We start from the raw sequence: 14,170 nt of genomic DNA, 5'->3' as shown, positions 1-14,170 counted from the left end.
TAAACTGCCGAAATGTCAAAAACGTGGAACGATGTCAAACGGGGGGTCGCGAGCTAGTTTTGAATCGTAGTTTTGCGAAAGAGATTCGCCTTCGAGTTTTCTCCCATGTCGGCTGGAGAGGTTAAGAAGGAGGTCCCACCGCTGGTGACGCACACTTACCCGTTGTGCAAGGTATAATAGCGGAATAACGATGGTCAATGTGCTCGGGGAAAGTGAATTAGATGCGTATCCTTGCAGTACAACGACATGTCGGAGGAGATGAGGCAGGAAGTGACGGAGCTCTGCGTAACGGCCGTCGAAAAGTACGCCGACAATTACGAGTTGGCAGCAAAGACGATAAAGCACGCCGTGGACCAGAAATTCAGTCCCCCGTTTCAAGTGATCGTCGGCGAGTCGTTTTCCTTCTCGATGACCTACCAGGAGAAGTCTCTGCTATTCATGTACACCGGGGGGAGCATCGCCATCTTGGTCTGGCGAACGGTCACCGGGTTCACGTAGAGTCGCGGATTGGATTTCACTTCGACCGTGTTTTCCCCCATTTCGGTTGCCGCGAACCCCATTATTAAATAATAAAGCGAACGTCGTCATCTTAATACATTTTGATTAGGTATAAAATGTACAGCTTATTTAGCTTTGCAATGCACCGGGGATGAATTCGTTGTATGACGTGCGGAGAAAAAGACAAGTCTTCCGGCGACTGAAAGCGAACTTACGTAAAACTTAACGTAAAAGGTATATTAAGAGATAAATTAGTACGATTCATCAGACTAAGAAGGAGGCGTCTCGCTCGATCCTTCGAAAGAGATACGAGAATCAGTCGCCGAAGGAGATGCCGATAGATTACGATCGAGCTTTCGCTAGCAATAAGAAGTTGGACGATGTTCCGCGCTGAGAGTGGATTAAATTAATATCCTTGACCGAGCATCGCCCAAGTAACGTTCAACTAATGTCTAGGAGATGTGATAGTCGGGCGACGGTTCGGCCACCGATTCCGTCGTGAACAGAGGGTTCGGGAACTCGGGGGGATGTGGCAGGGGTCCCGTGCTCTTTGGCAGGCGTCGGTAAGCCATCAGCCAACAAGAAACGGCGATGGCGACGGCGACCAGGGCGAGGAGAGTCGTTATCACCAACGAGATTACGAAGCCCACCATGGACACGCAGATGTCCTCCACGCGCTGGGCAGCAGGAACTGGAACAGAAATGGCGAGCCGTTTCATCCCCTCTCGTCGATTCGACCTGATTTATCCATCTCTCCGTTCGGAAATGAAAACACGCCGTGACGACCATGACCGCCCACGCCACGCACTGCCAAAAGAAACTACTACCTTCGGCGGGGTCCGCCGTGTATCTTTCTTCTCTCCTCTCCACGGTGAAGATCAAATTCGACTGAATCGTTATTTCTTCCCTCAACTGGCCTTCGTACTCTTCGGTCGCGCTGCTCAACGTTTCGTTGGCGTCGGAGTCGATGGACCTGCGCCGACGTCCGAAGGCGTTGTACCCTCGACAGTTAACCTGAGAAAATCGCGCCATTAATTCCAGGACATCTTTCATCGTAACCTATCGTTTTGCAGGGACTTACCGGCTGACAACGACCGAAGCACACGCGAATGTTGCACTGGAATCGGATGTTGTCGCTGCTGGGGAACTTGAAGGCATTGAAGCTGGCCATTAGAGACTGGGAGTCAGGATTGAGCTCCCACTCGCCGAAAATCGTCGGATCGGTGGCGCATCCATTTTCGTCGGTCACCAGGTACTCGTTCTCCTGATTGTCCTCCATCGTCTTCGCCACGCAATTGCGGGCGAAACCGCCGTAAATCGCTGAAAAATGATGTCGGCATTAATTTTCTGCAGGTCGCAGAATAGTTTAAAAAATTGCTGAGATGAGGCGGAGACCGCGAGCGTTCTCTCCACTCATCTCTGTAAATCGACTCTAGGTTTGACTCGACTTACACGACGGCTGCACCTCCACCTGCAGCATCAGGTTGTCCCCGATTTCCGCCGAGCTGATTTCGTTCCCGTTCTGGGCGACGATCTTCATGAGACACGTCGGAGGAGGGCCGGTGTTCGCGATCGTCCCTGCGGTCGTCAGCATCGAGACGTTGAAGCCGAGGGTGACGTTTTGCTCCCCGGTCTGGTAAATGCAGGTGAAATGATAGGCCTGCGCCTTGTACGTCACCAGTTTCGGGTGCTTCTGGATGACCAGCACGAAGCTCGCCTCGCCCTGGGAAAAAATTAAACGCAAATCAACGGGAACCTCCGAGGGACGGCGAACCGTTTCAAATTTTGCCCCGTAAACGTCACCTCGATAAGTGCAATCACGAAGTCACGACAAGCTAAACCCCGACTTACATTGATGAGGATCAAGCCGCAGCTTCCAAATGCGATCTTGATCACCACGTACTTCCTCATCGTCTCGGGTATCAATATAATTCGTCGACACTGCTCCTCTTTGCTGTGCCCCTTAACATATAGCAGGCCATCGAATCCTTCGTCCAGCAGGTTGATCTCCACTTGCACGCCGTCCGACAAGCAGTTCGCCACCAGTCCCGGCGTGGGGAAGTCGGTCCTCCAGTCCCTCTTGTTATCTGCGAGGACGAACCGGACGAACGACGCCCATTTAGATACGACCCCGGGTAGCCGGAAAAAAGGATCGCTCTTCTCGTTCACTTACTGCAATAGAAGTAGGCGTCGCCACTGTAGCCATGTATGCAGGAGCAGATGGCCTGGTGGTTGGTCGCACTGCAAACGGCATTCCCCCCACAAATCTGCTTCCTGCAGGGATCCTCGCAGGTCTTCGTGGTTTTCTCGCAGTACTGGCTGTCGACGCACTCGTCGTTGCTCAGGCATGTAAGTCCAACTGGGGAAGGTACGAGAAATGATCCCGATACCGCGAAAACGTTGCAGGGTCACTTACCGAGTTTGCAGTATCCGAATGCATCCAGGACGTATCCGTGTTCCGTGGGACACACGCAACGACCGTACTCGTCGATGATCATGCCCCTCTCCAGGGCGCAAACGCAGTATCCCTTGTTGTCGATGATCATCCCGGAGTTGGTGCGACAGGGAACGCAGATCTCGTTCGCGTTGAGAGCACTGCCAGGAGCACACACGCAGTTGCCGTTCTCGTCGCGGATTTGACCCCTGTCGGCCTCGCAGATGGGAGCTGAAGGTTCGAACGGTGAAAAGATTACTCGAATAAATATTCAGGGCACGATCGATCGTTTAATGTCGCATACCCTTTGTGCAGCGGACGATGGCGTTGCCGAAATACCCGGGGAGACACTTGCAGATCATCGTCCGCACAGGGACGGTGTCCAGCACCTTGCAGCTGGTGTTGACTCCGCAGGGCTGGATCTTCTTGCAGGGGTTGATGCACTCCCCATCGAAGCAGGCGAACTGGGCAGGACACTCGGAGTCGATCTTGCATTTTTCGGCCACTGGAATGGACGTTTGGAATTTAGAAGCTGATTATTTTCGAGAAAACTTCCCGGTAAGGAAACGTCGTACCTTTGGTGCAGCCCGTCTTCGCGCTCCCAGCGTACCCTGGCGGGCAGGTGCACTCAAAGACGTGGGCATTGACGGAACAGATCGTTTCGGGCTGGCAGGGGTTGGCCAGGCAAGGATCCTCGCACCTGCTGTTGATGCAGGCCCTGTTGGTCGGGCAGTCCGAATTGCTGCGGCACTCCGCGAGGATGCAGGAGACTCGGGGGTTCCCCTCGTATCCCGCGGGGCACCTGCAGATCGCCCTGTGGTTGATGGCGCGGCACTCGGCCTCCCTGGCACAGGTGACGAGGCTGGAGGTGCAGGCCTGGATGCAGCTGCGCTGCACGCAGACATCGGTGCCGCTGCACTCGCGATCGGACCTGCAGCCCGTGGCTGAAACGGGAAGATCGGGTCAGGTCGACGCAGTGGGCCAAGTCCTAGGAAGGGATCCACTCCGCTTACCTTTGACGCACTCGATGTTAGGGTTCCCTTCGTATCCGGACAGACAGGAGCAGATGGGCTTGTGCTCGACGACGTTGCAGACCGCGTTGGAGCCGCAGCCGCAGGGGTCCCTGCAGAGGGCGTTGACGCAAGCCTTGTCGCTGGCGCAGTTGCTGTCGCGGGTGCACTCAATGGTGACAATGGACTTGATGGCCTGGCAGGTGCCACTGCCGCTGCTGACGTATCCACTGGGGCAGTCGCAGATCATTGTCCTGGTCGGAGAGGTCGGCAGCACTCGGCACTCGGAAGGCTCCGTGCAGGGGTGGATGACGGTGCAGGGGTTCTCGCACTTGCCGGAGAAGCAGGCCAGCACGCTGGGGCAGTCGTCGTCGGCGGTACACTCGGGTCGCTCCTCGAGGCTGCAGTCCACGTAGGGGTTGCCCGCGTAACCTGCCGGGCACCTGCAGATGGGCAGGTGCTCTCGAACGTGACATTCGGCCCTGGACGAACAAGGATTCTCCTGGACGCAGGAGTCCACGCACTGGGCGTTCACGCAGGCGCGATTCGCCGGGCAGTCGGCGTTGGTGTAGCACCTGATGACGTCGCAGCGCTCGAACGCATCTCCGTGGTAACCGTGTCTGCAGCTGCAGTCGGCCACGTGGCCGCGTGCGAAGCACTCGGCGTTCAGCCCACACGGGTTCGACAGGAGACAGGGGTTCACGCAGTTCTCGTTCAGGCAGGACCTGTCCCAGGGGCAGTCCACGTGAGTCCTGCACTCAACCGAGGTACAGGCCGTGTAGGGGTTCCCTTGGTACCCTGGCCTGCAGGAGCAGACCGGCTTATGATTCTGCACGTAGCACTCGGCGTTCGAGCCGCAGCTACAGGGGGTCCTGCACAGCCTCGCGATGCAGGCCTCCTGGTCGCTGCACTCGTCGTCCGCGGTGCAGCCTCCGACTGGCGCCAGAGGAACTGAAAATGATTCTCGTCGTCATCCAGTCCGTAAATAAAAATATATCAAATAAGATATTAAGTTTCCATCTTACTCGGTTTGCAGGTTCCGTCGAGGTCGGTCAGCCAGCCTTGGATGCAGGTGCAGACCATCGTGCGCACCGGCGCGGTGTCCAGCACGCTGCACCTGGCGTTCGCCAGACAGGGTCTGATCTCCGCGCAGGGGTCCTTGCAGACCCCGTCGAAGCAGGCCAGCTTGCTGGGGCACTCCACGTCCAGCTTGCACTCGGGTTGGTCGACGATCACCGCGGGTCGTTGGCAATAGGAGTAAGGGTCTCCGGCGTGCAGGTGCTCCGGGCACCTGCAGAACGGCTCGTGGCTCCTCACGGCGCAGATCGCGTTCTGGGCACACGGGAAATTCTCTATGCACGGGTCCACGCACCTGCCGTTCTGACAGGCCAGGTTGGAGACGCACTCGTAATTGCTGCTACACTCCACCCTTTCGCAGACCGCCCGAGGATTCCCGTTATACCCGGGTAGACATCGACAAGCGGAGCGATGGTTCTGTCCGTAGCATTCGGCGTTTATCGCGCAAACGTTCTCCAGGCTGCAGGGGTTGATGCATCGATTGTTGTAGCACGTCTCCTGGGACCCGCAGTCGGTGTCGGACTCGCACTCCACTGCAAAGATAATCTCGCATTAAAACCGAAAACATTCCAGCAGCATTTTCTGGATACTTACGTTTCGTACATCCCAGCTGAGGATTCCCGGAGTGACCAGGAAGGCAGCTGCAGGATGGGTAGTGGTTCAGGACGACGCACTTCGCGTTGTCGCCGCAGTTGCAGGGGCTGGTGCAAAGTCCGTTGATGCAGCTGTCCGTGCTGGGGCAGTCCGAGTTGGACCTGCACTCCGCTATTATGCTGGCTGCAAGGATGGGAAAAACTGCTGAGACCTTGTCCGGAAGCGAAGAAACCAAAACTCCTCGAGATGAGTTATAGGACGTCAAGGAGGAGCTCTTACGCGGTACGCAGTTTCCGTTGCGGTCGATCGCGTAGCTGATGGGGCATTTGCAGATCGGCCGGTGGTCGCTGACGTGGCAAAGGGAGTTCCTGCCGCAAGGGTTATCCACGAGGCAGGGGCTGATGCATCGGGAGTTGGTGCATCGTCTGTCGCTCGAGCAGTCGTCGTTGCTGTAGCAGTCCACGAACACCGACGATCCGGAATCGGGGGGAACTAAAATGGAGGAGGAGTTGAACGAACGTCGCCGATGATCGGATTGTCACGATCGACAAGTAGCAAGTAGCACCTTTTGAGCACTCCACGTAAGGGTTCCCTGTGTAACCCGGGGAGCAGGTACAGATCCCGGTGTGCGACTTGGACCGACATTGAGCATTGATTCCGCAGTTCGTGTCCAGACAGGCCTCCTTGCAGCCGCCGTTCAGACAGTTCTCGTGGTCTCGGCATTCCTGGTCGGACCTGCACTCGTCGCTCGACACCGTTCTGTTGCACCTGCCATTGACGTCGGTGATCGTATCCTTAGGACACTGACAAATGGTTATTCGAAGCGGCACCGTGTCGAGGACCCTGCACTCCTGGTCGCCGCTGCACATGTTGGAGGTGATGCAGGGGTCCTTGCAGTTCCCGTTGAGGCAGATCAATCCTAAAGCGCATTCTCTATCCTGGCTGCATTCCGGCACGATCGAGACGCCTGGCTGAGGCGTCAACCCTGAAACGGAAATAATTTCTAAAATTAATTACGAAAGATCAATTGAATTATTTTCGAGACTCGGGTGGTTTATACAAAATTCGGCATTACTCGTGCATTCGACGTGAGGGTTCCCTGTGGTCCCTGGCCCGCAGATGCACTTGGGCTGATGGTCTCTCGGGATGCAGGTTGCACTCGTTGCGCAGGTGTCGTCCTCGCACACGGGTCGGCAGATTCGGTTCAGCCTGTCGCAAGCCTCGTGGTCGTCGCAGTCCTCGTTGTACTGGCAGGCTGCCGAGATGCAGGCTATCTGAGGGTTGCCCTGCGTCCCAGGGGGGCAGGAGCACTGCGCCTCGTGGGCGATCACGGTGCACTTGGCTCCTCGACCGCAGGTGACGTCGTCGCCGAGACACGGGGTCACGCAGTTGCCGTTGCGACAGTTCTTGTCGTAGGGGCAGTCGTCGTTGGTTCGGCAACTCGCTGAAATTTATCGTAGCGGTACAACTTCGTATATATTCAAATTCCACAGCGGTCGCGGAAGTCTATCGAACACTCACGTCTGAAGCACTGCACCTGCGGGTTACCCGCGAACCCTTGCTGGCAGTTACAGGTCGGGTGATGGTCGATGGTCGAGCACTCGGCGTTCGATCCGCAATTTCTATCCAGACACGGATTCTGGCAAACCTGGTTCACGCAGGCCAAGGTCGGGGCACAATCCGAGTTCGACTCGCACTCCGGCGTGATGGAGACTTCTGTCGGACAGAGGGAACATTTCCATCGGACCTAGCTTTTCGAGACTCTCTTTGAAACTCGATTACTCGGGCGCTACCATTTAAAAAACAGAAGAGACGGGGACTTACCTCGATAGCAGGAGACGTAGGGGTCGCCGATCATTCCAGGGGGGCAGCTGCAGGTGTACCGGTGGTCGCGCATCCGACACTCCGCCGAGTTCGCGCACAGTCTGAGAGTGCAGGGGTTGGTGCACTTCCTGTTCAGGCACGCCTCGTCGTGGCTGCACTCCGAATCCGCGGTGCACTCCGGCTCGATGACTTTTTCCACTAAGAGGACGGATAACGTTAGCACGCGTTCCCTCGTCGCGCAAGTGATGACGCAGGTGATACCTACATGGTCGGCAAGCAACGTTGGCATCGCCGATGAAATTTGGCAGACACTCGCAGATCATCGTCCTGGTCGGAAGGGTGCCAACGGCGGTGCACTTAGTGTTCGTGCCACAGGGTACGGAATGCTCGCAGGGGTTCTCGCAGGTACCGTCGAAGCAGGCCAATTTGTTTGGACAGTCCCCGTCATTTTGACATTCGGGTCGGTTCTTGACAGGCTCTGTAATACCGTCACCACGGAGTGCGTCGTTTATCGAGCGTCGATTAATTTTAAACGGTTAATTCGCAGGTGTAACAATAAAGTTACCTATAGTGCAGGACACGTAGGGGTCGCCCACGAAACCTGCGGTGCACTTGCAGGTGGGGCGATGGTCGTCGACGTAACACTGCGCGCTGGGAGGGCAGTTGCAAGGATCAACGCACTTTCCAGCTTGACAAGCCAGGAAAGACGGACAATCCTGGTTCACCGAGCACTCCGGTCTTCGACACTCCTCGTAGGGGTTGCCGAAGGATCCCTCCGGGCAGCGGCAGCTGGCCCTGTGGAATCCATCGGCCTGGCACTGTGCGTGCAGTCCACATTGCATCACCAGACAGATGTCGATGCACTCTTTGTTCACGCAGGCTTGGGTTGGCGGGCACATGCTGTCGCTCTTGCATCCGACTGCGGATGCAGCATTTTAGAGTTTATAAAAGTTCCTCCATCGACTCCGCCTTAAATTTAGGACACTCACTTTCGCTGCAGCCCGTCTGGGGGTTCCCGGTGAATCCGGGGTTACAGATACAGATTGCCCTGTGCAGCTGCACGTGGCATCGGCTGTTGATCCCGCAGGAGTTCAGGCTGCAAGCGTCGACGCACCTCCGCTCGACGCAGACCATCTCCATCGGGCAGTCCACGTGTTGGTAGCATTCCGGCTTGGGTGCGACTGAAAAAGTACATAGAAATTACCCGCGCATTGAAATTAACCAGCAATTGCATTAATTATTGTCCAATTATTGACGTCAAGGTCTTTCTCCGTGGAGCCCCATTTCTCCTCTTACCTGGCAGGTCCTGGATCCTGCATTGAATCCTGGGGTCACCCTCGTATCCGCTGGGGCAGGAACAAACGGCCTTGTGGTTGACAGTTTGACAGAGCGAGTTGACTCCACACGCCCCGATGCAAGGGTCCCTGCACTTTCTCGAGAAACAAGACTTATCTCTCGAGCAATCCGAGTTGACAACGCACTCGGGATATATACAAGACGCGACGCCATTCCTGACCTGGCACTCGCCATTCGATCGACATGGCGAAGGATTGCAAGGATCGATCTCTGAGAAATTCAAACCAGATTAGTCTCTTCGTCGTCGATCCATCTTTAGATTGGACGAGGTCGTGGTTCAAGATGTACCTTCCTTCTCGTAGCATTCCACGAACGGGTTCCCGAAGAGTGGCGGGGGGCAGCTGCAGAGTGGACTGTGGTTCACCGCTCTGCAGGTGGCGGCTCGTCCGCAGACGTCTCTGCTGCAGGGGTCGATGCACCGGCTGTCGGCGCATGTCTTGTCCCCAGGGCAGTCCGAGGCCAGGACGCACTCGGGTCTGCACCCAGCAGCGCTGGACGCGTCGCCGGTCAGACCTGGTAGGCACCTGCAGGTGGCGGTGGAGCCAGACTTTTCGCAGATGGTGTTCGATCCACAGGGTGACGGATTGCAGGGGTCCACTATTCCGACGTCTGAAAAAAATAGTTTCTTTTTTTTTCGTCCTTTCCCATTGATTATATCCATTCGTGGTTTAACTACCGATGGCGATGGGCTCGCAGGAGGTGAAGGCATATCCAGTGGTTTTGGCAGGGCAAGAGCAGATGGGCACGTGGTTGGAGACCGTGCATATGGCGCCCAAGCCGCAGGTGTCTATGCAGGGATCTTCGCATTTCATCCTTGTGCACACTCGAGAAGCCGGACAGTCACTGTTCACCAGACATTCGGGCCGACAGCCATCATAGGGATTGCCTCTGTAGCCAGGGGTGCACTCACAGGTGACCCCGTTGAACGACTCTCTACAGTACGCGTTGGCGCCGCAGGGCGAGGGGTCGCAGGGTTTGGGTGGTGCTGGGAGCTCTAAAAAATTTGAAGGGATAGAAAATTGATTCCGACACCCTACAGAATGGGCAAAGAGTCGATCTCGAGGCTTGGGGTCCGATCGTAAATAGATCAGGCCTCGCGATTTACCTTTAATCACTGGCTGGCAGCTGTTGAAGGGATCCCCGGTGAAGTCCTCCAGGCAGGTGCAAACCGCGTGATGGTTAATGACGGAACAACGCGCGTTCAGCACGCAGAGCCCGTCGCAGGGGTTTCTGCACTTCTGCTGGATGCAGGCGAGCTGAGGAGGACACTGAGGATTGATCGTGCACTCTGGCTGGCAGTTTGGAGGAACTCCGACGTAATTCGGCAGACAGGAACACGCGGCACTGTCGCCGCGAATCTGACACTCCGCGTTCAGACCACATGGGGAAGGTGCACATGGGTTCCTAGGCAACTTCGGGCCTTCGACTGGGAAAAAGAAATCGGTCGTGAGATCGATAATTCTCGATCTGACGATGAGATTTGCTACACTTACGAGCCATGGGGTAGCAGCGCTCGAAGGGGTTTCCGGTGTCCTTCTCCTCGCAGCTGCAGATAGGGTTGTGATTGACGACCTGACACTTGGCGTTTTGTCCACAGGTTCCCGGACAGGGGTCTTCGCACTTGTTCGACAAACAGGCCTGCGTGAGAGGACACTCCGCAGTCACGATGCACTCCGGTCTGCAAGACGGCGGATTGCCGATGTAGCCGTCCTGGCAGGTGCAAGCGGCATAGTCGTCGACGACTCTGCAGATGCTGTTAGGTCCGCAGGGGGATGGAGTGCAGGGCTCCGCGGGTACGGCTAAAAAATATCAGATTTACCCTTTTAAATGCCATTATTGTGGAAACCTTAGGAACGACTGTTGCAAGCTGCCCTTGCGGGGCCAGATCGACTAAGCTGCGAAGATCGCAGGTCGCACTCACTCGGTGGCTGATATATGCGACAGAATGTGAACGGATTTCCAGTCGTGCCAGGTGGGCAGCTGCACATGGGGACATGGTTGACAACGTCGCATCGCGAATCCACCCCGCAGATGCCGTTGCAGGGGTCGATGCACCGCTGGTTGATGCAAGACTTGGTCCTGTCGCAGTCGGAGTTCATGGTGCACTCTGGTCGACAGAAGGTGTACGGGTCACCGAAGTAGTTCCCTCTGCAGGTGCACACTCCATTGTCGCACACGGCGTTGGGGCCGCAGGGGAACGGATTGCAGGGGTCAGCAGGCACGGGCGGCACTTCTGCAACGATTAGGTGATGATTAAAAAAAATTAGAGAACAAAGTTTTAAGTGCCAAGATATCCACCGATGATGGGTGAGCACTCGTTGAACGGATCCCCGGTGTAGCCCGGTTGGCAGATGCAGGTAGGAATGTGATTCTGCACCCTACAGTTGGTGTTCTGGCCGCAGGAGCCGATGCAGGGGTCGCGGCATTTCTCTGAGATGCAAGCCTGGCTGGGGAGACAGTCGGTATTGACGGAGCACTCTGGTCGACAGTTCGGAGGCGATCCTATATAGTTCTTCAGACAGGAACACACGGCTTGGTCGCCAACGCTCCTACACTCCGCGTACAGTCCACATGGGTTCTGGGCGCAAGGGTTTCTCATGGCTGCCGGTGGTATGGCTGCATGAAAAATAGACAACGGGTAACGTCGCATCCAACGTCTTTAGAATTTTTCTTCAGCTTCTGGTCTCACCTGGTTGGACGTAACACCTCGAGAAGGGGTCTCCGGTCATGCCCGAGGGGCAAGTACACAGAGGGTTGTGATTGACCACGTAACACAGCGCGTCCACCCCGCAGGTGCCAGGGCAGGGGTCGTTGCAGTGGTACTTGTGGCAGGCCCGATTCTGGGGACACTCCGAGTTGACCACGCATTCGGGTCGACAGTTCGGAGGAGCACCGATGTAATTGTCCTGGCAGATGCACACGGCCTGAGAGTTCGCCACCTGGCAGATGCTGTTCGGTCCGCAGGGCGACGGCGTACACGGCTCCACTCGGGTGCTCTCCGTTACTGAGTTCGATATTAAATGCATTTATTAGTGATTAAAATTATTGATGGAGTCTATCCTGGTCATTCGGTCGTCAATTGGTCTACCTGGCTGCTCCTCGGGTCGACACAGGGTGAACGGGTTACCGACGTATCCGGGGACGCAAGTACACACGGGGATGTGATTCACCACGGTACACTGCGCCAGGGTTCCGCACACACCTGGACAGGGATCCTCGCACTTATTTCCCAAGCAAGCCTTATTCGCGGGGCAGTCAGGATTGATGATGCACTCGGGTTGACATCCTTCATATGGATCCCCATGGTAGAACTCGACGCATCTGCAGGCTCCGGCACTGCCCTGCTTCTCGCAGACCGCGTTGGGTCCGCAGGGCGACGGCTCGCAGGGGTTCACCTCCTCTGCAATCAGACAACGGGTGCAGCTGCTCTCCTGCCTACAAGAATGCCGCGCATCTCGAATCCGTACCTTTCCTCACGATGCACTGGACGAACGGATTTCCGGTGTACCCTGCGGGGCAGGTGCAGATAACCGCGTGGTTGATGACCTTACAGTCGGCGTCGTTTCCGCAAGATCCAGGACAGGGATCTATGCACTTTGAGTTAACGCACGCCTTGTTCGTTGAGCAATCAGGATTTATTATGCACTCCGTACGACACGAGGGTGGACTTCCGATGTAGGAGGGCAGGCAGGTGCAGGATGGAACTCCGTTGACGTTGCGGCAATGCGCGTTAGGGCCGCAGGGCTTGGAGCTGCAGGGGTCCTCGGGCTCGACCACCACAACTGCGGACGCAGTGCACAAATTCTCAGTCTCGTTGGGTTCAAATACCAAAAGAAAATTCATCAGGAAATTTAACACTACCTGGATTATCGTAGCAACTCCTGAAAGGATCTCCGGTCTGATTGGGCAGGCAGCTGCAGATCGGAGAATGGTTGATGACCTCGCAGCGCGCATTCAACCCACAGGATCCCGGACAAGGATCCACGCACTTCTTGTTGATGCAAGCTCTGGTAGGCGAGCATTCCGAGCTGACAACGCACTCCGGCTTGCAGAACGGAGGCACCCCGAGGTACCCTTGCAGACAGGAGCAGATCGCATGTCGGTCGTTCGCCCTACAGTTGCTATTCGGTCCGCAGGGGGAGGGGCTGCACGGATCCTCGTACTCTGTCACCTCTGTTGATTTTAAATCCATATATTAAACGGAGTAACGAACGAAATAATCGCTTGCCCGTTTCGGTACATTTTTTCTATGTTTTGGCACCTTTAGGTTGTTCCCTGCACTTGACGAAAGGATCGCCAATAAATCCAGGTACGCAGGAGCATACAGGGATATGGTTGACGACGTCGCAACGAGTGTTTTCTCCGCAAACATCCACGCAAGGGTCCTTGCATCGATTGCGCACGCAGGTCTTATCTCGAGGACACTCGTTGCTGAGGACGCACTCCGGTCGGCATCCCTCGAAGGGGCTTCCGAAGTACTCCGGAAGACACTCGCAGTCTCCGTCTCGACACACGGTGTTCGGTCCACAAGGTGAGGGGTTGCAAGGATCTCGAACCGTTGGCTGGGTACCTGAGGAAAAATGAAGGAGGAAATCGAAGAAAAACGATAAGCATCGAGGACAGCTTTTTGCCCACACGTACTGATCGGAATGACGGTGCACTGGAAAAAGGGATCCCCGGTGAAACTCTCCATGCAGGTGCAGACAGGGATGCGGTTCGAGACGTGGCAGCGAGCGTTGATCCCACAGGACCCCACACAAGGGTCCTGGCATCGCTGGTTCACGCAGGCGAGATGGCTCTCGCATTCCGAGCTTAAGACACATTCTGGTCTGCACTCAGGGGGAGCTCCGATGTAGTTCGGTAAACAGGAACAAGCAGGCGTGCCAGAGATTATCTGACACTGCGAATTAGGCCCACAGGGTGACGGGGTGCAGGATGGCACCTGTTCCACCACCGGGATCACCTCGGTTACTAAAATAGGGCAAAGAATCGACATGAAGCTACGGATTAATACTCGGGACGAGGTGATCGAGAAAGGGTCCTTACCATGAGGGGAGCAGAGATTGAACGGATCCCCCGTGAAGCCAGAAGGGCAGGTGCAGATCGGGTTGTGGCCTCTGGTGGTGCACTGAGCTCTCAGCCCACAGGTGTTCACGCAGGGATCCGCACATTTGCTGTTCACGCAAGCCAGGTGCACCGGACAATCGGAATTGGCGGTGCATTCTGGCCTGCAGTTGGGCGGAAGCCCGATGAACCCAGGGATGCAGGTGCACACGGCCTGGTCGTTGACGCTCTTGCACTTGCTGTTGGGTCCGCAGGTCGACGGAAGGCAAGGGTCAGCTTTGGGGTAAACTGGAGGCAAAGGGCCGATTAAATT

General features: G+C 56.1%; 2 protein-coding genes across 3 annotated transcripts in view; one reads left to right on the top strand and one right to left on the bottom strand.

Moving 5' to 3' along the window:
- Window positions 1–71: 71 nt before the first annotated feature.
- On the top strand, window positions 72–530 carry LOC105696886 (dynein light chain 4, axonemal-like). The gene is made up of 2 exons (XM_012419688.1): window positions 72–171; window positions 238–530. Exons 1-2 carry the CDS (start codon window positions 106–108, stop codon window positions 496–498), a joined length of 327 nt encoding a protein of 108 aa, XP_012275111.1. The 5' UTR covers window positions 72–105; the 3' UTR covers window positions 499–530.
- Window positions 531–584: 54 nt separating this feature from the next.
- LOC105696885 overlaps window positions 585–14,170 on the bottom strand; it is a 34,787-nt gene continuing 21,201 nt past the window's right edge. The window contains exons 46-79 of one of the 2 annotated variants that reach the window (XM_023433114.1): window positions 13,840–14,145; window positions 13,435–13,764; window positions 13,055–13,363; window positions 12,655–12,966; window positions 12,261–12,575; window positions 11,882–12,193; window positions 11,483–11,797; window positions 11,092–11,409; window positions 10,715–11,026; window positions 10,287–10,592; window positions 9,899–10,219; window positions 9,470–9,787; window positions 9,082–9,402; window positions 8,734–9,003; window positions 8,427–8,618; window positions 8,003–8,356; window positions 7,703–7,915; window positions 7,438–7,635; window positions 7,135–7,329; window positions 6,689–7,057; window positions 6,179–6,598; window positions 5,893–6,105; window positions 5,614–5,796; window positions 4,968–5,552; window positions 3,946–4,893; window positions 3,508–3,876; window positions 3,237–3,437; window positions 2,915–3,163; window positions 2,672–2,857; window positions 2,350–2,585; window positions 1,951–2,221; window positions 1,580–1,818; window positions 1,323–1,512; window positions 585–1,189 (exon numbers count right to left, since the gene is read on the bottom strand). In XM_023433114.1, coding sequence (XP_023288882.1) covers window positions 951–1,189; window positions 1,323–1,512; window positions 1,580–1,818; window positions 1,951–2,221; window positions 2,350–2,585; window positions 2,672–2,857; window positions 2,915–3,163; window positions 3,237–3,437; window positions 3,508–3,876; window positions 3,946–4,893; window positions 4,968–5,552; window positions 5,614–5,796; window positions 5,893–6,105; window positions 6,179–6,598; window positions 6,689–7,057; window positions 7,135–7,329; window positions 7,438–7,635; window positions 7,703–7,915; window positions 8,003–8,356; window positions 8,427–8,618; window positions 8,734–9,003; window positions 9,082–9,402; window positions 9,470–9,787; window positions 9,899–10,219; window positions 10,287–10,592; window positions 10,715–11,026; window positions 11,092–11,409; window positions 11,483–11,797; window positions 11,882–12,193; window positions 12,261–12,575; window positions 12,655–12,966; window positions 13,055–13,363; window positions 13,435–13,764; window positions 13,840–14,145 — 10,415 coding nt within the window. In that variant the 3' untranslated portion in view covers window positions 585–950. The remainder of the gene's footprint in view (window positions 1,190–1,322; window positions 1,513–1,579; window positions 1,819–1,950; window positions 2,222–2,349; window positions 2,586–2,671; window positions 2,858–2,914; window positions 3,164–3,236; window positions 3,438–3,507; window positions 3,877–3,945; window positions 4,894–4,967; window positions 5,553–5,613; window positions 5,797–5,892; window positions 6,106–6,178; window positions 6,599–6,688; window positions 7,058–7,134; window positions 7,330–7,437; window positions 7,636–7,702; window positions 7,916–8,002; window positions 8,357–8,426; window positions 8,619–8,733; window positions 9,004–9,081; window positions 9,403–9,469; window positions 9,788–9,898; window positions 10,220–10,286; window positions 10,593–10,714; window positions 11,027–11,091; window positions 11,410–11,482; window positions 11,798–11,881; window positions 12,194–12,260; window positions 12,576–12,654; window positions 12,967–13,054; window positions 13,364–13,434; window positions 13,765–13,839; window positions 14,146–14,170) is intronic. The other variant, XM_023433115.1, reaches the window with a different exon arrangement.

The sequence above is a fragment of the Orussus abietinus genome, unplaced genomic scaffold, assembly GCF_000612105.2.
Source record: "Orussus abietinus isolate OABI.00-Male unplaced genomic scaffold, Oabi_2.0 scaffold16, whole genome shotgun sequence".
Taxonomy (NCBI): domain Eukaryota; kingdom Metazoa; phylum Arthropoda; class Insecta; order Hymenoptera; family Orussidae; genus Orussus; species Orussus abietinus.
This window is presented reverse-complemented; position numbering and strand designations above follow the sequence as displayed.